The 23,221-nt window shown below is 41.9% G+C and overlaps 1 protein-coding gene across 1 annotated transcript in view; it reads right to left on the reverse strand.

The window, feature by feature from the left end:
• Positions 1-2,914: 2,914 nt before the first annotated feature.
• rab43 (RAB43, member RAS oncogene family) overlaps positions 2,915-23,221 on the reverse strand; it is a 20,797-nt gene continuing 490 nt past the window's right edge. The window contains 2 exon segments of the mRNA XM_080182171.1: positions 2,915-7,537; positions 19,148-19,394. Coding sequence (XP_080038297.1) covers positions 7,287-7,537; positions 19,148-19,394 — 498 coding nt within the window. The 3' untranslated portion in view covers positions 2,915-7,286.

The raw sequence follows: 23,221 nt of genomic DNA on the forward strand, positions 1-23,221 counted from the left end.
GGCAACACCACATTTATAATCCCATCCTTAATTGCCCTTTAGAAAGTGAGCTACCTTGAACCACTGCAGTGCGTGTGTTGTAGAGACACAGTGCTGTTAGGAGAGTTCAAGGATTAAGTTCATTTATTAACTCTGGATTGCATTAACACTGCAATGAAGTTGCTGTGAAAATCTCCTAGTTGCCACATTCCAGCGCCAGCTCAGGTACACAGAGGGAAAATTTAGCATGGCTAATGCACCTAAGCAGCATATCTTTCCGACTGTGGGAGAAAACCGGAGCACCTGGAGGAAACCCATACAGACATAGGGAAAATGTGCAGACTCTGCACATTCAGTGACCCAAGCAGGAATCAAACCCAGATCCCTGGTGCTGTGAGGCAGCAGTGCTAACCAATGTGTCAATTGATCCAGCAACAGTAAAAGAATGGTGATATATTCCACGTCAGTACAGTCCATGGCTTTTGAGGGGAACAGGCAGGACTTTACAGGGCAGCAGTGGTCTCCTCCAGTGCAACTACTTCACAGTATTCTACATTCCCAAGGCAAATAAGTACCTGTAGCAGAGGCTTCCATTTCTTGAAATGTGAATGGTCCCTAACAGGATCATTATGCCTCATTTCTTAACAACAAATCTCAACACCCAGTAATTTAATCTACACAACTGTACCACAAAATTCCACTTTTGCATAATAAAAAAGTGGTGCTGAGGCCAAAGTTTGTGCCCCTCCTGTGAACAGCTACTCAGTTGCAGGATGTAACTCTGGAACTCACTGCCTACAGGGGGGTGATAGCAGTGGAGATAATTATTGATATTGAAAGGAAAGTGGATGGGCACTTGAGGAAAATACACTTGCAGGGCTAAGGGGGTTTAGGACTGTCTGGATTGCTGCACAGGTATTGTCTTGATGGTCATCCCTGTGCCATGGTGACTTTACCATTTCGGTAGACAGAGGGGAACCGGTGGACGTGGTGTTTCTCAATTTTCAAAAGGCATTTGATAAAGTGCCTCACAAAAGGCTGCTTCAGAAGGTTAGGGTGCATGCAGTTGGGGGTAAGGTGTTAGCATGGATAGTGAATTGGTTGTCTAATAGGAGGCAGAGAGTTGGTATCAATGGATGCTATTCTGATTGGCGGTTGGTGACTAGTGGAGTGCCACAGGGATTGGTGCTGGGGCCTCAGCTATTTACCATTTGCATAGATGATCTGGAAGAGGGGGGGCTGAGTGTAGGGTGACAAAATTTGCTGATGACACGAAAATGAGTGGAAAAGCAAATTGCACGGAGGGTGTGGAAAGTCTGCAGAGGAATCTGGATAGGCTGAGCGAGTGGGTGAGGACCTGGCAGATGGAGTATAATGTTAGCAAGTGTGAGGTTATCCACTTTGGCAGAAATAATAGTAGGAGGGATTACTATTTAAAGGGTGAAAAGCTGCAGCATGCTACAATGCAGAAGGACCTGGGGGTCCTTGTACATGAGTCGCAAAACCCAGTCTGCAGGTGCAGCAGGTGATCAAGAAGGCAAATGGAATGCTGGCCTTTATAGCGAGGGGGATTGAATATAAAAGCAGGAAGGTCTTGCTGCAACTGTACAGGGCACTGGTGAGGCCGCAGCTGGAGTACTGTGTGCAGTTTTGGTCGCCGCACTTGCGCAAGGATATTTTGGCCTTGGAGGGAGCGCAGAGGAGGTTCACTAGGCTGATACCGGAGTTGAGGGGGTTGGACTATGAAGAGAGACTAAATAGACTGGATCTGTACTCGTTGGAGTTTAGAAGGCTGAGGGGGGATCTTATAGAGACGTATGAGATAATGAAAGGGTAGAGGCAGAGAGATTCTTCCAAGTCACGGGTAGATAGGTTTTTGACAGACAAGGGAATTAAGGGTTATGGGGAAAGTGGGGGAGAGAGTGGGAAAGTGGAACTGATCCACTTCAGATCAGCCATGATCTTATTGAATGGCGGGGCAGGCTCGAAGGGCTAGATGGCCTACTCCTGCTCCTATATTCTTATGTTTCTTATGTTCTTATTTCCCCAGTTGAGTTTGGTTAACTTAATAGGCTAGTTAATCAAACCTGGGCTCTTCTGCTGGAGAGAAGAGCTGTACTTCTTCAGGGAACGCATTCCTGGAAGAGAAGTGGCAGTGAGTTAAACACCAAAAATAAAGGCAAAATATTACAGGGTGCTGGAATGTGAAACAAAATGCTGGAAAATCTCAGCAGGTCTGAAAGCATCTGTGGAGAGAGAATAGAGCCAATATTTTAAGTCTGGACAACCTTTTGTCAGATCCTCCTTGTGTTATGACTAAAGTGCACCATAGAGAACTTCAATGAGACGGTAAAGCAGCTATAGAGACCAACGCTTGTTCCTATATACCAATGATTTATTTTTACTTCCAAGGCATTTTACAATAGCAGACTTCAATATTCAATCTCAACCCTTTTGTTTCAGAAATTTTTGACCTAGTTACCAAATCATTTATTCTACTTCTTTACATGGATAAGCAATACACAATAAAGAGCAACAAGATAAATTGGATATTAAGTGAAGGGAAAGAAGAATTTTGAAACTGCTTCAAGTGATCTGGCTGGGACAACAGTATCTCATATCTCACTGCCCTTCCTCCAGTCACATGCAATACCCTATTCAAGTTTGAGAATTTCTGTAACCCTGCGGTTAGCTGTGAGGCAGTGCAGGCTTCACAGAGCAAGCTCATTGTTAAATCATTCAAATTTTTATTTTTTAAAGCCTCTCATCTGACTACCTCCAATCCAGGATCAGTTAGTTAGATGTCGATATTTCAGCTATTCAGACATCTTGTGAACAATGAGCACATCGTTCATTAGTAATCCATCATGTAAATTGGTGTTTGGGGATGGGGTGGGGGGTGGGGGGGGGGGGGGGGGTGGTGGTGGTGCGGAAAGAGTGATGAGGTTTACTTTTAACAATAAACTGAGTTCACCACTGATCTACATTTGAACAGAGCTCTACAAAATGCAACTTACTGTTCTACAGTGCGAGACCCCAATTGTCAAAAGTTAAATTCACTTCTAAGCCCCTTTTTCTAATTGTGTTTTATACTAGATTTTTAAAAACTTTCAGAACTGTAAGTCCTGTTAGCTCACTGATTAATACACTAAAGTATTATTCTGACATCAGAAATTATTGTGGTGGCCTGAAATTACTTTATACAGGTACATGGAATAAGATTTTAGAAACCTTTTCTCAACAATATTCTTTCCTCCCCTCCTTTTCTGATAATAAGAACATAAGAAATGGAAACAGGAGTAGGCCATCTAGCCCTTTGAGCCTGCCCTGCCATTCAATAAGATCATGGATGATCTGAAGTGGATCAGTTCCACTTTCCCGCCTTCTCCCCATAACCCTTAATTCCCTTGCCTACCAACAACCTATCCACCCGTGTCTTAAATATATTTAGCGATGTAGCCTCTACCACATCAATGGGCAGAGAATTCCAGAGATTCACCACCCTTTGAGTGAAGAAGTTCCTCTTCAACTCCGTTCTAAACTGTCCCCTTATCTTGAGGCTGTGCCCTCTAGTCCTGCTGTCCTTTGAGCAGGAAGAATCTCTCTACCTCTACCCTATCCATCCCCTTCATTATCTTATACATCTCAATAAGATCCCCCCTCATCCTTCTAAATTCAAAACCCAATCTATTCAGCCTCTCTTCATGGTTCAACCCCCTCATCTCTGGATTTTGATATTGTTGACACACTTCCAATAGCATTGCTAAAGGTACCCAGTTGACTGTTATTCACATATGAGCCTTGTTGGTGAACATTGGCAGTCTTTGATTCGGAGTACATCACAGTTAAACTCTATCCAGCATGCACATAACGTACTTCCAGTATGTGTTGTTGAATGCCAATTAGCTGCTTTTCCATCCTATCAGTTCACGGGCTGTTCCAAATAATTGTGGCATTTTGACTCCGATCCAGGTTGAGATCAGCTAACATGGCATAAACAGCCTCTCAAACGTGTGCCTTTCCAGGTCAGTATGCCTCAGCTAACTTTCGGTGTGACATATCAAAAGTGACTCCATGGAATTACTTCAGTCCAAAGACTAGTATGGTATAAAACTCTTCTCAAAAATATCAGAATTATCAAATTAAGCAGATTAAAAACTAAATCAATTGAAAACTTGCATCATACTAAAATCAACTATGAAGAATTATAAAATGTAAATACAGAAGACTAGTTGAAGCCTATCATTTGATTGAGAATGATGTGTTTAGCCCTCATTTCCACATTCTTGTTCATTGATAATAAAGTGCAGTATTGGAATATTTGGTGTGTGAGTTTTGAATATTGTAAGAACCATCTTGCAACTAGATTTTTAGGTCTAACTTTATTGCTTTATATGTGGTAGAACAGACTGTTTGTGTGTTTGCTTGGTGCCATCTTAATATTTTCCAACATGCCTGTTTCTCAGATTGCAAATTTAAAATTTGTTTTTTTAAAAAACAATTATGACACATGCAGACAGGTTATAAAGGAATGGATTCTGAAAAAGTTTGAACAATTTACAGCACTGAACTGAAATCAATTAATATATGCAACAATATTTAAATCCTATCATTTTGGGATAAATACAGGCATTCATGTAACAGTCAATACAGTAGAGAGACTATCCGGAATAGAGAAATTTCAAGACTTGTACAGAAATAAAGTAGATTAGTAAAGTAGAAAGTTAGCTGAAGATTACAGTGAGAATATCGCCTGGGGTATGTTCTGACAGCTTGATCACAAAACATTTACACAATTTAGTAACTTTAACTTAATGAGGTCAATGGGGTCAATGAGACAACAATACTGTTCAATGATGACAGATGTGCAGAGTACTGCTATATAGATGAGGGGAGGAATAATTTATAAAAAATTAAAGATTTGGAATAACAGGTTCTTTGAGATGGGATATTATTGTATTATCCTGAGTGACAGACAATCAGCTCAATTTGGCAATTAAGCACAATTTTATACAACAATGGATTAAGGACCTATTTTATGCATCTATATATCCTGTAAATAATTAAGTACATTAGTATTATTGACTGAGATTTCCTTTATTTAAATTTTAAAAAGTAACAAAAATATATCCAGCAAAAGGCAGCCACTATCAGTCTACAGCAAAATACAAAAGTCACTCCAAAAGCATGACTTTAATGGAGCTAGAAGTGCAACATGACTAAATTATCATTTTATTATTCTATTAGTCCCATTAAAATCCTATAGGAATTCAGTATCAATTCATAGTACAACCTCATTGAGAAAGTTTGTTTCCTGGATATATCTTGCAGGCAGTGAGCTGGAGAAAGTCAGTGTTGAGGAATAAAATGCTTTTTTTCTCTGCTTGCCTCACTAAAGGAAAAAAAAACTCTTCCCTGATTGGTAGGAAAAAAATGGGGCAGCAGTTAAAATAGAGTGGATCTATTCCCACCAAAGTTTTATTTTAATTTCAACAATTTTGGCAAGCAAGCAAGGTTCCTGCTGGACTCTGGCAAGCCATAGGGTCCTGTGGAATTTGAACCCTCTAGTCACTGGATTCCTCTTAGGGCCACTTGGTCTCATGAAGCTATCAAGAAGCCAACTGAAGATTGATGAATGAACTTTTCTTGGTGTGGTCAAGAGAAGGAGGGGTGCTCCACACACCCTCTTGGGGCCTTTTATACCCCAATTCTTTCTCTGGATGTGGGCCAAAATAAGCACCATCTTAGTACCCTTTCATTCCTGTATCTAAACAGGAGTAATAACAGTGACAATTCACACCAAGAGAATTTCCACAGAAGGTTGAAGTTAACACAGATTTTAGTAAAGCAGTGTGTGTAAAACTCTTCCATATATAGTTAAATACTATAAACACTACCCCGTTATCTGGTTATTAAAATATATGTACTCAATGTTCATTATTTCATCCTAAGCACAAAAGTTTTTTTTAAATCCCTTTCCCATAAAATAATCTTGTACCAAACTATATTCAACTCTCTTTGTTAATCAAAATGCCCCAAATTCTCTGGTTTATTCATCGTTAAATAGCGTTGTTAATGTTGATTTGAAATAAACATTGCCAGAAAGTTGCTTTCAATATACTGAATGCTAGCTCCAGGACAGTCTATTCCCACCTCTCCGAAAATCATTAACGCTGATAAAACAACTTCATAACCAATTTTTGCTATTACTCTGGAACCTGCTTTTATAAAACAAATAAAGTGCACAATGCATTTTTGAGGATAGATCATCCCTGCCAGCATTTTGAAAATGCAAAGCAAAGGACACTCCAGTACTGTCTGTTGCTCGGTGTTTTGTTTTCACCAATACAGACTTTGTACTTTGAATCAATAGTAAGGCTGGCATCGATCCTAGCTGTAAGTTACATGCTGGACCGCACAATACAAAGCACTACACCCAGGCTGAGAGTTGCAATTATCTGTTGCTAGGCTAACCAATATCTTCTCTCAGCTGCTCTGTGGTTTAGTCCAATCAGCAGTGAGAATTACATCACTGTCTTGGGAGCAACAAAACATTTGGGTCAGTGTGGGCCACAACACACTGAGCAAAAAAAAGCACAATCACCTTCAAGATTAATTACTACATGTATGTAATTGATTCAAGTTTCAAATTAAATCATCACCTATTAAAATAGGTCAGACAAGTATACAACACTCCACAGTAAAATGAGCTGAGATTTTAAAGAGCTATATGCAGAACTGCCAAGATTCCTAATGCATATGGAACTGAAACAAAAAAAAGTAGCTGGAATGCAGGTGGTTTCAATTTGTAAGGCAACAATGGATATGCAGAAGAAAACTAGATAATTATTCACATTCCCCCCTCCCCCGCCCGACTGCTCACAACAGTCAATTATGTCCAAAAAAGCAGTCGTAGATACCATATCCAATTTAATTTTAGTTACACTTTCATATTTGAACTGTTCATGTCTTCTCTGTAAAATTCAGATATATAAATTTAATTAGAAAAAGAGCTGTTAAAGAAAGTGAGTGCTTCAGGATCAGTAGTTAAGGCGATGGGATTATGGTTCTTATCGGAATGTCAAGGAACCTGGAATGTCAAGATTTCATGACCAGCAAGAATAGCTTTGACTGTCATCTTCAAATTGGAGGAATGCATACAGTTCACAATAGTTTGCACAGATTCTGTGCACAAGCACACTAATAAAACAACTGGATACAAGCCAAGTGGCTTAAACCATATTTGTGATTGATCCGTCCATTTTAAAACGAGATGATGTGAAACCTAATAAAATTAACCTGCAACGTCAGCAGCTACATCCCCATCCTTCACCGACATCTTTGCTGTTTAACTTGATGCTTTCGGTTGCTTTTTCAGTGAACATAGGCCCAGCATGTCTCAGCATTAGCTCTGTGGCCATCTTTATAAAAGCTTCTTCCACGTTGCTGGAATCTTTGGCAGAAGTTTCTAATACAGACACCATATCATAGTGAACTGCAAGAGTTTGGGCTTCTTGGTATTGAACCTCTCTGGCATCATTCTTATCAGACTTGTTACCTGCAACAGTAAACAGAAATGCAACACTTTGTTAAATCAATGTGCTTGTCCTAGTGATGCAGCATATTCAACCTCAAACTTATCAAAAATATGGACATTATACAGAAACTGGCTAACCAGTCTGTGAGCAATAAGTCCTAATCACATTCATCTATTCAGTTTCTTATCCTTTCATTCACCTATCTAACCTAATCTTGACTGTTCTGGCCTCTTACCATAGCCCCGGCAGTGAATTCCACAGCCATGTAAATCTCTGTGAGAGACATTTCTCTTGCTATTGTGCTCCATCACATTTATGTATAGATATCATCCTACCTTAGGTGTACCTACGTGTTAACTTGATGAATTCAAATGAAAATTACTTCTGAATTAAGCCTCTGAAATACATGTTTAATGTTCAAAGTAATATGTTTTGTAGGCACACAGCAAATTACTGCTCAGTGTCTTTTTTGTTAGCATAGTTCAGATTGATCAACTACTTGTATACCATGTAATTCCATATTCAATGCAAGTTACATTTTGAAATGCCATTATAAGTACAGTACATTGATTTTCACTAATTATTACACATCAAGATATTATGTATATGTGGCAATCTTCAGGAGTGGCTTCCACAGTGCAAATGGTCTTTTACAGTTGTAGTGACAATTTAGGATCACTTCCAGGCTGATTTATGACTTGGCCAACTTTTCACGCTCTAACTCAAACTCCTGTCAGTGTGCTAATGTGCCTGATTGTCCAGCATTCTGATTATTTAAAAAGTGCTACTATTTAAAAAGATCAACTACTAACAGGTTAGTTGCTGGTTAATGTTTTCTGGCTGCAACTTTGTACAACTGCTTTGTGATATCAATAAGTCAAAGTTGCAAAAGTCCACCAGAAGTGACATCAGGGGTATTGATTCAGTTCATGGCTTCAGAACATACAAGTTGCCCCCAGAGACAGAGACACTCATAGCCATTTCTTTCTAACATGACTTAAAGCATGAACAAAGGCTACGTAGAGCAGGATAAGCTGCTGAAACAGAGAGGAGGAAGGGGGAGAGAGGACTTTCAGTAGGAACCATATCCATCTGGGTTTTCTTTATACTTCCTGACACCCTGACTAAATTCTGCCACCTGCTTCAGCCTCACAGATGGCTTTGTCATGGCTGTGAAGATTATAGCAATTTTACGCACCTCCCTTCTTCCAGATAGGAGCTGAAGATATTTATAACATCTCACAATTTGCCATCCACTGTTATGACAAGGATGAACAGGGAGGCTAGACAGAAACTGACAGAACAAGTACACAGTTTCACTAGGATTGCAGACTTCCTGGTGGTGCAGGGTGCCACTAACTGTAAGCAGCTTACTTCGTTGACGCCTCAAGTTAACTCTAACCTAAATCAGAATGAAAAGGAATTCCATTCCCGCAACAACCAGCTGCTGTGCAACCTTGGGCATCAAATCATGCTGGTAAACATCCAGTACTTTGACAGTAGTTATGATGGTTCTATTCTACAGCAATCCACCATTCCTGTTGCGAGTCACCAGCGCAAAGCAACATTCACCATCCACTGAAGATAGTCAGGCTTCTAGAGGTTCCTTCAAAACCTGTTCAGGCTGCACTTGATTGTTATCTCAAAGAGAAAGGATAAGGTTATGATTTGTTGAGGGAAAGAAGTGCCTACAGCTTGTAAATCCTAAGACCGTGAAGAATGAGGGGGAAGTGGGATGAAAACAGGAGAATTAGGTATGAGAATATCATTTTCACTGGATTCAGCCCCCACTCTTGGCTACGGCCTCAGTAATGGCTGTCCCAATAACAGCTGTTTTCTTCATGGAGATTAGGGCATGCCAGCATGTTTCTCTCCACCTCTGGTTAGCTTCTGCTGCGTTCATTTGTGCTCGACCTGGTTCTACAAGAGCCGAGAGAGAAATGTCTAAGTGTTGTGCAATCAGTTTGGCTGTTATGGATGACTGCTGGCACTGTGTGCAAGCTGTCAGATTTGGGTGTGAGATTTGCAGCAGTGCTGTATGAGGGTGCGGTGAAGCATGTCGTTGTCAGGTACGAGTCCTAATTACTTAATTCACTGACAACAATTTCTATCAATGTCTGAGGCTAATAATGGTCAGAACAATACGGTGTTTGAAGGTGTAATCACAGATTTTGAACACTGTTCTGAAGTCACTGAAATTCTCATGACACTACATCCAGGACCAGGGGCTTGACTCCTAACATTGATATCCATGATTACCTGCTCCTACACTCTATTGAGCAATTATCTAGACCTTTCCACCCCTCCACCAAGACCTCCATTGCAGGACGCGTAAACCTGGGAGACCAAACTCTCCCACATAGTGCCATTGTTCAATTATTCACTTCAATTGTCAGCAACAGATACAATGCATTTCGTCTTCAAGGGGTGAAAACTAACTTTGACCAATGCAAGCTAGTTTTAAATGGTGCTAGTCAATACCGGGTCCCCCATTGATGCAGCTAGTCAATTATCAGCAATGATTAGCATTGAGTGGACACCAATATCAAAACAGCAGGCAGCATGAAGTTGATATGTCACCTGGCTTGCAACCAACAGGTTCAGGTTATTCATGCACAGCAATCCCTGCACACGTTTCTGGGGCTTACTGAATTTAGTCCTTTTTTTAATCATGCAGTGCTTTCTGGAAAGTAGGGTCACTGTAATTTCTGTGACATTCTTTTGTATGTTTACTATGGTAAAGACACTATGTTGATGGATTAAGATCAGTAACCAGGATATAAAATCATTCCTAATAGCAATTTGACTGACTAACAAAATAGATTTTTAAAGTATGTCAATGGCATCTGCCTGCATAAAGCACTACATGATTGTTCTGGCATGATAATGTGAGAGAGTCACATTCTTTGACTTCCTACCTCTGGCTAGCCTGATCCCAGGCTTCCACTATCCTTTAGTGACACTTCTAAACTCTCTGCTTTTCCACACTGAATGGAAAGTGAACAGATTCTTCATTATTCGAATGGATGAGTTTTGACAGTCAAATAATCATTTCCACTCCCTGCCCACTTTCCAGCAGTTTGATAACAAATGAATGGAAGTGGTCAAATCATTTGAAAAAATAATTAAACTTTTTTTGTAGTAATCTCAGGACTTTTCTCCTGGGCTGCTGCCAGAAGATCTATCTCAAATTACTAAAACTCCAGGAGAACCTGAGGGGATCGGCAGCTATAGTCTATACAGACTACTCCTTTTAATTTGATGTTGCTTACTTCTGAATTTTTCATTTACATTTTTTCAGCACTAGATTTCCATGCTGTGTTACTAAATTTGAATTAGTGTAATTTAATTTTTTAAGTAAAATGTCTATGATTTATCAAGAATAAACAGTAAGTAACACTGTCAACCATCATAGGATGCGTTTAATAAGGTAAAATGCAGTCTCAGGACATAGTATTAAAGCAATTGTTAAGTGCTATTTCTCCACACTGTAACGATATATAGTTAAGAAAATTTAGCACAGAGTTTTATTTGTACATAAACAGCTGAAATTTGGCTGTAAAACTTTTACATTAATTAGACTATGCTAAAGTCTGAACATTCTTTTTCATTTACAAACTGAATATGTCTTAATATTTATTGCAACTGCACATAATAAAGATATTGGGTAAAGGTTTGAAAGATAGTTAAATAATAGTCAAAAAGAGTATGTTAGGGCATTGCTGACATTGTATCTTGAATACTCTGCCTAGAATGAAGAGTCGTCATGAGGGAAGGCTGGACAGACTGGGCTTGTTTCCACTGGAGTTTAGAAAGGTGAACGGGGGTGGGGGCGGGGCTCACTTGACTGATTTGTGATGCAGAGTAACGCCAACAACATGGATTCAACTCCTGTACTACCTGAGTATTCACAAGGCCCTGCCTTCTCAACTATGCCCCTTGCCCAAGGTGTGGTGACCCTCAGGTTAAATCACCAGCAGTCAATACTCTCTTTCAAAAAGGGCAGGGGCATGTGGTGGCACAGCCTATTGTCCTCTATGATGACTTTCATTTCATTTTCCAAAAAGTGAGGTAACTTGACTGAAGTACACAAGATCCTGAATGGTCTTGACAAGGTGGACATGGAAAGTATGTTTCCTCCTGTGAACGAGTCCTGAACCAGTCAGCACTCTTTTAAAATGAGGGAACACCCTTCTAGGACAGAAGTGAGGAGATTTTTTCTCTGAGGTTTGTGTGATTTTTGAATTCCCTGCCTCAGAAGACAGTGGACATGGGATTATTCAATATTTTAAAGCAGAGGTATACCGTTTCCCTTGCCTAACAGGAACCTAAGGTTATCGGGAGTGGATAGGAATGAGGAATCTAAAACCCAAACAGGTCAGCTATAATCTTACTGAATGGCAGAGCAAGTTCGAGGGGCTTAATGGCCTACTCCTATTTGCTATGTATGTAAGCTGCTCATTGTAGCAGAGGGGTCAGCAACCAGAGGACATGGATCTGACTGGCAAAAGAACAAAAGGTGACATGTCAAAAACATGTTTTATTCAGTGGAGTTGCTGTGATCTGGAATGTAATGCCCGAAAAGGCAGTGGAAGAGGATGGAATTTTCAAAAAAGGAATTGGATAAAATATTTAAATGCAAAAAAAATTGCAGGGTTATGAGGAAACAGCTGGGATGTTGGACAAATTAGACAGCTCTCTGAAATGGTTGACAAAACTTCCTCTAGTGCAGTAACAGTCAATGAGTCTAATCTAGATCAGTGACTCAAGCATATTCGATCTACAACGGAGTCATATAATTTGAATATACATGCATAAATTAATTGAAACATTTAGAATTTGCACTGGATTTTTTAATGTTACATATTTATAGCACAATCAACATAACTAGTAAAAATTAAACTGCACTGAGTGACTGAATGAAGCACATTGAAGATGAAATTGTTTTGACACCCATGTGTCTCTTTCATTAAACCAATAACAGGAGTCACACAAAATCTGAAAAGATTAATTAATTTGATAAACTGTTTTACAATGCAATAAGTCTGAAAAAGTTAACATGTATTCATTATTTATTTAATTGTACATGCATTTTTCAGGAGGCCCACTCCCCACAAAGAGGGAGTAGATTGAAATGAATGGCTGGTGAAACGAGGTCATTGGCACACATTTCTTAATGGCTAACTAAATGTAACAGGGCATAGGGCCAAAAGCAGGTTGTTTTGACTGTCCTGACTCACAATGGCAATGCTGAATGGGGCCTAAAGAGGGGGAAATATGTTAAATCCAGGAATTTAAATGCATAGTGCATATAGACTGACAGCAAGTTTCACTAATACATGTGATTTTTGGGTGCAATTTAGTTCATCCCGTTTTCAAACATGGCACCGTACATAATCAAAAGGGCAAAATATACCTCTGTGCACACATTCAAAAGAGGGGGAAAAAGTTGTATTTATATAAATGGATGGGATTCTCCCAAAAAAATTCAAAGGCCAAAAACCAATTCCAAGGCAGGTGAAGTTTCCAAAATGGAAATTGCCGTTGGCCTCGGGTGGAATTTTCAGCTGTTTTTTTGAGCAAGATTTTCAAGAATCGGGGGGCAAGGCCCATTCCTGCTGGAGAGACTAGAAACATAGTGCTGAGCAGGCCACTTCACATGTGACAATCTGTCAGCTCTGAGATCAACGCATAGCAATAGCCCACACTGCTGGCCTCCCAATTGCTGCCCTTGCGAACCCCCACGCCTTGCAACCCCCCCCCCCCACCTCTTTGGCACAGCCCCATATCTAGTGGGCAGTGCCTAGATGCCCTCTGTGCAATGGCACTTTGCCCCTTGGGCAGGGCCAGGGGCCCCAGCTGGCAAAACTTTAGGGGCACTCGCCTTACCCCTGACCTTCTGGAAAGCCTCAACAGCCTTCTCTTCATTCCAGCGGAGTCAGGCAACCAGCTCCCTATCAGTGGAGAACTGTTGTAAACCCAACTGGAGTGAAACACTCCCGGAGTGAAACACACTGCTAAAGCGGCAGTTTGGGCTTGGAGAATCACCCCAAACATCTTTCACATCCACACAACATCCCAAAGCCCTTAACAGCCAATGAAGTACTTTTTGGAAGTGTAGTCACTGTTGTGATGCAGGGAATGTAGCAGTTAATTTGCATGTGGCAAGCCCCCAAAACATCAATGTGATAATGACCAGGCAATCTGTTTTTGTCATGTTGATTGAGGGATAAATATTGGCCAAATAAAACTCCCCAGCCCTCTTTCAAAATTAACGCTATGAGATCCCGAGAGGACACACCAGGCTTTAGTTTAACATCTTTTCTGAAAAATGAGAATAACTCAAAGTGGGGCAAAATACAGGGATGTAAGCCCATGTGAAGTTCAATAACTCAATCAAAGAAGCATGTTCAGCAATACCCACTGTGCACACAAGCGACATGTGGGCTGTGTTACAATAAAGCACAATATTAAGCAAATTATAAATTCAAATATACTGATATAGTTGGGATGGAAATAACCATTTGAATCCTTTTGGCCAACCCAAGGTTGTTCCATATTATACCTGTGTACGTTATTTATTCAAATTATGCATAGTCATTTTTAGTTCTAACTAATTAAATCAACAAACACAAACCTGTTAGCTAATTTTCTTCCTCGTACATTCCTGTTTCTTCATTTGAAGAACCAAGTTGAATTTACTCTTTAGAATGGTTTGTTGATGATGTAGTATTTTTGGATCAGGAAAGTAGTTTATCCATACACAATTTAAACTCCACAGATGGTGGTGGGTGCCTGGAACTCGCTACTGGAGGTGGTAGTGGATGCAGCTATAATAGTGACCTTGAAGGGGCTTCTGGACAAATACACAAATAGATGGGAATAGAGGGATACGGTCTTCGGAAGGGTAAGGGATTTAAGTTCATGCTCGGTGCAGGTTTGGAGGGCCTGTGCTGTAATTTTCTTTACTAGCCATTTCCCCAAAGCTTCACTTGTTCTATATTTAACTACAATTTACATGAACCACCAACCACATCCTTCTTGCTGAAGAATGGTATTCAAAATCACAAAGAGTTTTGAAAGGAGAAAAAAAAGTACGTCGATTTTGCATTCAAGGTGGGAATTTGGCCTTGCAAATGGCCAGCCAGTCCATGAACACTACTAGAAAGACAAATCAATTTTACAAACATATAAATTAGCAGAAAGCTACTCGGTCCCTCGAGCCTACTTGGCTATTCAATAAGATCATGGCTGATCTGATTTTAATCTCAACTTCACATTCCTGTCTACCTCCAGTAACTTTTTACTCCCTTATCAAGAACCTTGCAACCTCCACCTTAAAAACATTTAAGGACTCCCTCTCAACTTTTGTGGGAGAGAATTTCAAGTCTCACAACACTCAGCAAAAATGTTTTCTGTCCTAATTTTGATGGTTAGACTTTTTGACCAAATTAAAAATCGTGGCCAATAATACAAAGAAATAGATGTCTAGCCATCAGAAATTCACAGGGCAGGCCTACAGTTCCTTGTTGGGCCCAAAAAGCTCTAAGGGCCCACAAGGACAGAAAATCTGTATTCTATTTCCAACATGATTGGTTGGGTAGGGAAGCCATCGCTACCACTCCATTCGGCTTCAAGCTAAAATAGCACGTTGGCCTATTTGGTCAAAATCTGCAGAATTATTAAGTGTCTTTGTGATAGAGCAATAATTATATTTGCATTCAGTTCAAGCCAATAACCTCTTGTAAATTTTACATTGTAATACTTAAATGCCCCAACAATGACTCCAAAAGGAAGCTGTATTGTACAGGAAGTTTTCACTTACAAGTTGCAAATGCATTCCCCAAAGTGCAGCTCTTAGATGAAACAATTTGTAAGTGAATAAGATTTTCACATTACAATCAATGTAAAAGCTCATTCTGCAGTATCTATCAGAAAAAAATCAAACATAATGCTGGAGTACTGTGTGCAGTTTTGGGTGGTGAATCTCTGGAATTCTCTGCCCGTTGAAGTGGTGGAGGCTACCTCGCGAAATATTTTTAAGACGCGGGTTGATGGGTTTTTGATAAGCGAGGGGATTAAGGGTTATGGGGAGAGGGCTGGAACATGGAACTGAGCCACGACAGATCAGCCATGATCTTATTGAATGGCGGGGCAGGCTCGAAGGGCCAGATGGCCTACTCCTGCTCCTATTTCTTATGTTCTCTGAAAATTGGAGTACTCCTAAATTATATCAACTTTTATAATAGCAAATTATAGGGAAGGTGATGGCCTAGTAGTAATATTGCTAGATAATTAATCCAGAACCCACTGATATCCATAGATGGTGGAATTTGAATTCAATTAAAAAAATTAGAATGAAGAGTCTACTGATAACCATGAAACCATTATTAATTGTCAGAAAAACCCATCTGGTTTACTAATGTCCTTTGGAGAAAGAAATCAGTTATCCTTACCTGGTCTGGCCTACATGTGACTCCAGAGCCACAGCAATGTGGTTGACTCTCAACTGTCCTCAGGCCAGTTAAGTCAACGCTCATGTCCCATGAATGAATTAAAAAAAAATAAAGAAAATGCTTTCTACCCAACCACCTGTTTTATACCTGCATGTTTCCCCCCCACCCGTCGCTTACCTTGTTTGGCTACCCTACACATGGTTTACCCTGCAGACCCCTCCACCATCACTTCCATCTCCTGAACCCTTGGAAGAATCAGAGTGGCAGTGAAAGGGAGGAAGCGGGTAAAGGAGGGGTAATGATGCTAAAGCTAATGTCCTGACTCTAAATGCACATATTGGCCTTATTATATCCATGGTACTAACACGAAAAAATACCACAGGAAACTTAAAATGGGGACCCTCTGTACATTTGGTCTCACAAAGTGTCTTCAGCTGCATAGTGATAAAAAGTTTAGTACAGATATTACTAAGGTCAAATCATTAATTGTTTGGGATCAGTAGCAGATAAGCTTTAGAAGAGTTGCACTTCAGATCTTTTGCAGTATAACTACACAAACTGACAGCTTAATTTTCAGGTAAAATATTTCATAGGCAGCGTAGTGGAATACTTTATGTTCATGTTAAGTCTTTTTGTTTAATAACTTAAACAAAATCACTTCCTTTTTGATGTCAATCAGAAGAGGTTTATGCATCTTTCACCTGATGTTTCCCAGCATTCCTTAGAGGTTAGAGAATTGAGTTTGGATTACATTAAGCATTGGCACTCTCAACACCACTGGACCACCTCAGGTAGCTTACAACACAACAAGAAAGTTATATTGACTGAACACCTAGTTTTGAAAACATTGTCAGAAACTTGCCAGGGCCACAACTGGACATCACTCTCAAGTTCAATTTTCTCAACCTTCATGATTTTTTTTTAGAATCTATGATTGTAATTTAAGGTGAATATTTACCAGCACAAACTGATGTGCCAATGATATAATAGCTAAACTCTACAAGGAGACCACGGCCAAGTTCACAACATGCAGTCCCCTTTTAAGTTGTAAGCTACATTGAAGGAACACTGTTCAGCTAGACAGTGAGGCAGATAGAAAGCTTTTTTATTAGGAAGACCATAGGTATCTCTTTGGTGATCATAAGGCAATGAATGATTAAAAGTCTATAAAGTCACTCCAGTAATGTGCAGTGTCTTAAAAGTTAAACGCACTAAAGTTTAAATATCAAAATTGATTGAGTAGTATTTCATTATTTTGTTTCGGAGTCTGTGTAAGACAACGAAAAAATGAAGGGAAATTTTCAAAAGTATGCTTTTAAACAATTGAAAGACTCTAAAAGAAAGTTAATAAATTAATTCATATTGAAAGGCAAGACCACACTGAGCATCAGAGAGATGCAATGTACTAGAATCATAGCTTGAGCAGCCAGAGGACTGTGATGGTAGAAATAGTTTTCTATCATTACTGTACCTAGTCCACAATTGATTCCAGGTCTAATACCGCAAAGTGTAGCACAAAATCATAGCTAGCTATCTTGGGCCTGCTGTTTTGTTTGTCTGACCCATTACTGCGGCAAAAGCAATGTAAAGTTGGAGGGTTGGAACTATCCCTTCCTACCCGATATACATCGGTACCAAGCCTGGGCCAGCTAAAAACATCTTTAGCAATTATGAAAAGTCTCAAAAATCTTTGGGCAGTCAGTCAGGTATGAAGCTTTGATACAACTGGTGTTCTCTCTCTTTGCGTCTTTGCACTAGTTGGAAACAGAATGATTCGCAGATGTAACAAAGAAGAAAATTGAGCTAACAGACATTAAGAAACAGGGAAAGTCCCTTAAGCCGATCAAGTTTGCCCTGTTATGTAAATAAATCTCCATTTAACTGCCTTCTCACCACAGGGCTGACTCCCTGCTCTAGTGGCTCACACAAAATACACTGTAGGAAATTACAACAAATCACTCAACTTTCTGCCATTAAAAATTATATCATTCAATGTCATTGGAAAACACAATTAATTGATCAGGAGATTAAAAGATATCTAGGAGTGATTACAAGAACACCATTCAATCAAGAATAAAAAGGAACTGTGATGGTATTAATACCACAAATAATTTTACAAAGCAGATTTCCAAGTGCTGCTGTCAAGCTTTCTGCAAGAACTGGCAGTTCCTATTGGAGTGAAGTGCAGCTCAGTGCCCAAACTGCAGAAATGGAAGCAACTGCAAGAGTGGAATGCAAATATCAGGAGGTCACAGACCTGGGGCAGGTCAGAAGAAAATTTGTTTGTCTTGCGCAGGTTGCCAAGCTAAACACTGACATTTTGCTTCCTTTCAAAAATGCTACCATACAACATATCTTACTCGCACAATTGTTACTGCCGTTCATAGGGCCAATTAGCAGCATTCTGCTATCTGCTTATGCACTTTCCAAATGCATAGAGCATACCATTTTCCTTAGGGTACTCAGCATTGCAGGAAGGTGGTGGTGTTTGGTCACATAGCCTATTGAATGAGATAAACACCACATGTGCTGTCTACACAAAACTCATATTCACAATGGGTATCAAGTTATCTGACTTTGCATCATTTTTAAACAATGCATATTCGTGTCACTAAGTTGGTGATAGCCAGCAAAAGCTGTTTTAAGCAGCTGCTAAAAGGCATGGGCTCATTCAAGATTTTGGGCTTGGAGGAAATCACAAATTCACACTAAGGAAGTAAGGGAAGAAAAGCTTGTTGGTTCCCCCAAACTCACAAGTAGTATAACATGTTTTTTAATTCCATACTAAAATTAACAAAGAAAGAATGGACTTCCCCAAACTATATGCAAACAGTGTGTAGGCCCAGACAGCCAATAGAGCAACCTTTGTGGTGGCTGTATTTCCACAAACAAGGAGGCACAGTACAACCTTGGAGGCAGGCAGTCTCCTCATATTCCTCTCACCAAAAGCATCACTCAAAATGAGGAAACATTTAAAAGGTAGAAGACTCATGCTTATGCACTTTCAAAAAGGTGCAATACTTACACATAACAAGTAGTTATGAAAAATGCTGCTGTGTTCATGGAAATTGCTGCGCTATTGATGACAATATTTATAGCTGGGCACGTTTATGACTGCTTGCATGATTCTGTACCTATATACATTCAATTCAAACTTTCGGTAAGAAAACCTACCAATTAATAATTGCACAATGTTTGAACCTGCATACTTCTTCACATCTTCTATCCACCGTGGCACAGATTCAAAAGATCCCCTTTTGCTAATGTCATAAGCAATAATCGCACCATTAGCACTTCGATAATAACTCTGTGTAATTGTCCTAAAGCGTTCTTGTCCAGCTGTGTCCCATATCTGCAACTGTAATAGGAAAACAGATGAAGAATAATGAAAAACAGGAAACAAGAAGCATCACTGCTCAACCTGGTTTTGTGGTTAGTTTGGCCACAGGGTGGCCAAACTAACATCTTGATAAAGACTGATGAAACACCAGTGTAACTGTTGAGTCAAGATCCGAGCTAGCTGGTTTTCTGTTATAACCACGTTTACCTGGATTATTTCATTGTTTGTGCCTGTTTGTCCCTTAAAGCTCACAGTTTTCAAATAATAAATGCTACTGATATGTAATAGACATTTTCATCAGAGCAGGTTTTTTATTACATAACAACATTAACATCAGTTCTATGTATAACATACCAATAACATTATCACAGCAAGGTTTTTCTTACATCAAAGATAACATACCTAAAAAGCTGCTATGAATGGGACAGGATTTGGTGTGCACAGACATGAAGGGATTAGAAACCACAAATGTGTGTTGTGCGTATATATCAACTGTGGCTCAGTTGACAGCACTCTAACCTTTAAATTAGAAGGTCATGGCTTCATGTTCCATTCCAGGACTTGAGCAGTGCTGAGGGGTGTTGCATTACTGGAGGTACTGTCCTCCAGATGAGACATCAAACCCAGGTCCCATCTGCCAGTTCTAGTAGAAGAGCAGTTTTGTTCTCCCGGGTCAATACGTACGCCTCAGTCAATATCACACAGATTATCTGGCATTACTGCACTTCTATTGATGGGAGTTTGCTGTGCGTAAAGCGGTTACAACAGTGACAATGTTTTCAAAGTACTTCATTGGTTTTAGGTTGTCCTGTGACCATGAACAGCACTATATAAATGCAATATTTCTTCTTCACAAGCAAGATTTATGTACAAACGAACATAAGATTGCAAGACGTACCAGCATTTAACAGCATATAGCAACTGCTTTATTTCATAGAAATCTCTGCATGTTGCATTCTTGTAATGGAAATCCTCATCCATGCTTTTTGTTACCCCGAGATTTGACCATTTCAATGCTCACCTGTCTGGTCTTCCATCTTCCATAAACACAAGCTCACCGAATACTTGGCTGCTGCTAGAAAATCTCAGAAATATCACCCATATGCTTGCCAAACTATACTGGCTCCCAGTCTACCACCTCGGCTTTAAAGTCCTCCTTCACATTTCCCTACATTACAAACTCAATATAGATGCAAGTTGTCATGCAACACAACAGCTGGTCAATGGGTGGGGAGCTGCCAAGTCAAAGGTGGCTGACACACAGCATGGAAGCTCAAATGACTGCATTATGACACATTAACTGAAATTATTCAGAGGCTATTTTATTCACAACATTGTTTTGAAGCCTGAGATGAATAATAACTTACATCAACATCCAATTCAAACTGGAAAAAGGAACATTAAACTGATGTTAAAAATTGATCTTGACGGTTTATATTACTTAATTTTAAGAATTTATTCAATAACTCATGTCTATTAACTGTCTGAATGTAACACTAGCTTCAGCTCACTGGCTGGTTTTCTTTCTGCCTGACACCATGGGTTCCAAAATGCTGAAAGATTTTGGGGAAGGGCAGCTAAACCTTTTGCAATAATCAGATATCCACATAGTCAATCGTCTCCAGACTTGCATTTCAACACAGATTTTTACAGTATATGGTTTATATTACGTATTGTAATGTGACGAATTGCCAACTTTCTATTTACTGTCTAAGGTGAGCTTTAAAATACTCGTTTTTTTTGCTGCCACTTCGAGTGTTTCACAACCTAATAGAAAACACATTCTAATTCTCCTCCGTGGAAGCAAAAGTTTAAAGAGGGCACAAAAGAGGGTGGAGAGAAGTTTACTTTGTCAACACTTCAAAGTCCAAACGGACTCATCCTTGACTTGTGAGGCTAGCACAACAGCAGCAGCTGCATGTGCGTACAAGAGAGAGTGAGTGAGATTGAGTGAAAGTGAGTACAACAATATAAAAAGTCCATGTGGATTCCTGCAGCTCCTGTGTGAAAATGTCAGATACAAACTCTGCTGCAGCCGGGGTGGGTGGGGAATGGGGGTGATGATGGAGGGGTGGGGAATGGGGGTGATGATGGAGGGGTGGGGAATGGGGGTGATGATGGAGGGGTGGGAATGGGGGTGATGATGGAGGGGTGGGGAATGGGGGTGATGATGGAGGGGTGGGGAATGGGGGTGATGATGGAGGGGTGGGGAATGGGGGTGATGATGGAGGGGTGGGGAATGGGGGTGATGATGGAGGGGTGGGGAATGGGGGTGATGATGGAGGGGTGGGGAATGGGGGTGATGATGGAGGGGTGGGGAATGGGGGTGATGATGGAGGGGTGGGGAATGGGGGTGATGATGGAGGGGTGGGGAATGGGGGTGATGATGGAGGGGTGGGGAATGGGGGTGATGATGGAGGGGTGGGGAATGGGGGTGATGATGGAGGGGTGGGGAATGGGGGTGATGATGGAGGGGTGGGGAATGGGGGTGATGATGGAGGGGTGGGGAATGGGGGTGATGATGGAGGGGTGGGGAATGGGGGTGATGATGGAGGGGTGGGGAATGGGGGTGATGATGGAGGGGTGGGGAATGGGGGTGATGATGGAGGGGTGGGGAATGGGGGTGATGATGGAGGGGTGGGGAATGGGGGTGATGATGGAGGGGTGGGGAATGGGGGTGATGATGGAGGGGTGGGGAATGGGGGTGATGATGGAGGGGTGGGGAATGGGGGTGATGATGGAGGGGTGGGGAATGGGGGTGATGATGGAGGGGTGGGGAATGGGGGTGATGATGGAGGGGTGGGGAATGGGGGTGATGATGGAGGGGTGGGGAATGGGGGTGATGATGGAGGGGTGGGGAATGGGGGTGATGATGGAGGGGTGGGGAATGGGGGTGATGATGGAGGGGTGGGGAATGGGGGTGATGATGGAGGGGTGGGGAATGGGGGTGATGATGGAGGGGTGGGGAATGGGGGTGATGATGGAGGGGTGGGGAATGGGGGTGATGATGGAGGGGTGGGGAATGGGGGTGATGATGGAGGGGTGGGGAATGGGGGTGATGATGGAGGGGTGGGGAATGGGGGTGATGATGGAGGGGTGGGGAATGGGGGTGATGATGGAGGGGTGGGGAATGGGGGTGATGATGGAGGGGTGGGGAATGGGGGTGATGATGGAGGGGTGGGGAATGGGGGTGATGATGGAGGGGTGGGGAATGGGGGTGATGATGGAGGGGTGGGGAATGGGGGTGATGATGGAGGGGTGGGGAATGGGGGTGATGATGGAGGGGTGGGGAATGGGGGTGTGATGGAGGGGTGGGGAATGGGGGTGATGATGGAGGGGTGGGGAATGGGGGTGATGATGGAGGGGTGGGGAATGGGGGTGATGATGGAGGGGTGGGGAATGGGGGTGATGATGAGGAGGGGTGGGATGGGGTGATGATGGAGGGGTGGGGCGTGGATGGAGGAGTGGGGGGGATGGATGGAGGAGTGGGAGGTGGGAATGGGGGGGATGATGGAGGGTGGGGGGGGGGATGGAGGAGTGGGGGGGGGGATGGAGGAGTGGGGGGGGGGGATGGAGGAGTGGGGGGGGGGATGGGAGGAGTGGGGGGGGGGATGGAGGAGTGGGGGGGGGGGATGGGTGGGTGGGGGGATGGAGGAGTGGGGTGGGGGGGATGGAGGAGTGGGGGGGGGGATGGAGGAGTGGGGGGGGGGGATGGAGGAGTGGGGGGGGGGATGGAGGAGTGGGGGGGGGGGGGAGGGTGGAGGTGGGGGGGGGATGGAGGAGTGGGGGGGGGGTGGGGAGTGGGGGGGGGGGATGGAGGTGGGGGGTGGGGGTGGAGGGGTGGGGGGGGGGATGGAGGTGGGGGGGGGGGATGGGGAGGGGGGTGGGGGGGGGTTTGGGGGGGGTGG

Source organism: Carcharhinus amblyrhynchos, chromosome 3, assembly GCF_965287045.1.
Source record: "Carcharhinus amblyrhynchos chromosome 3, sCarAmb.v2.hapA, whole genome shotgun sequence".
NCBI lineage: Eukaryota > Metazoa > Chordata > Chondrichthyes > Carcharhiniformes > Carcharhinidae > Carcharhinus > Carcharhinus amblyrhynchos.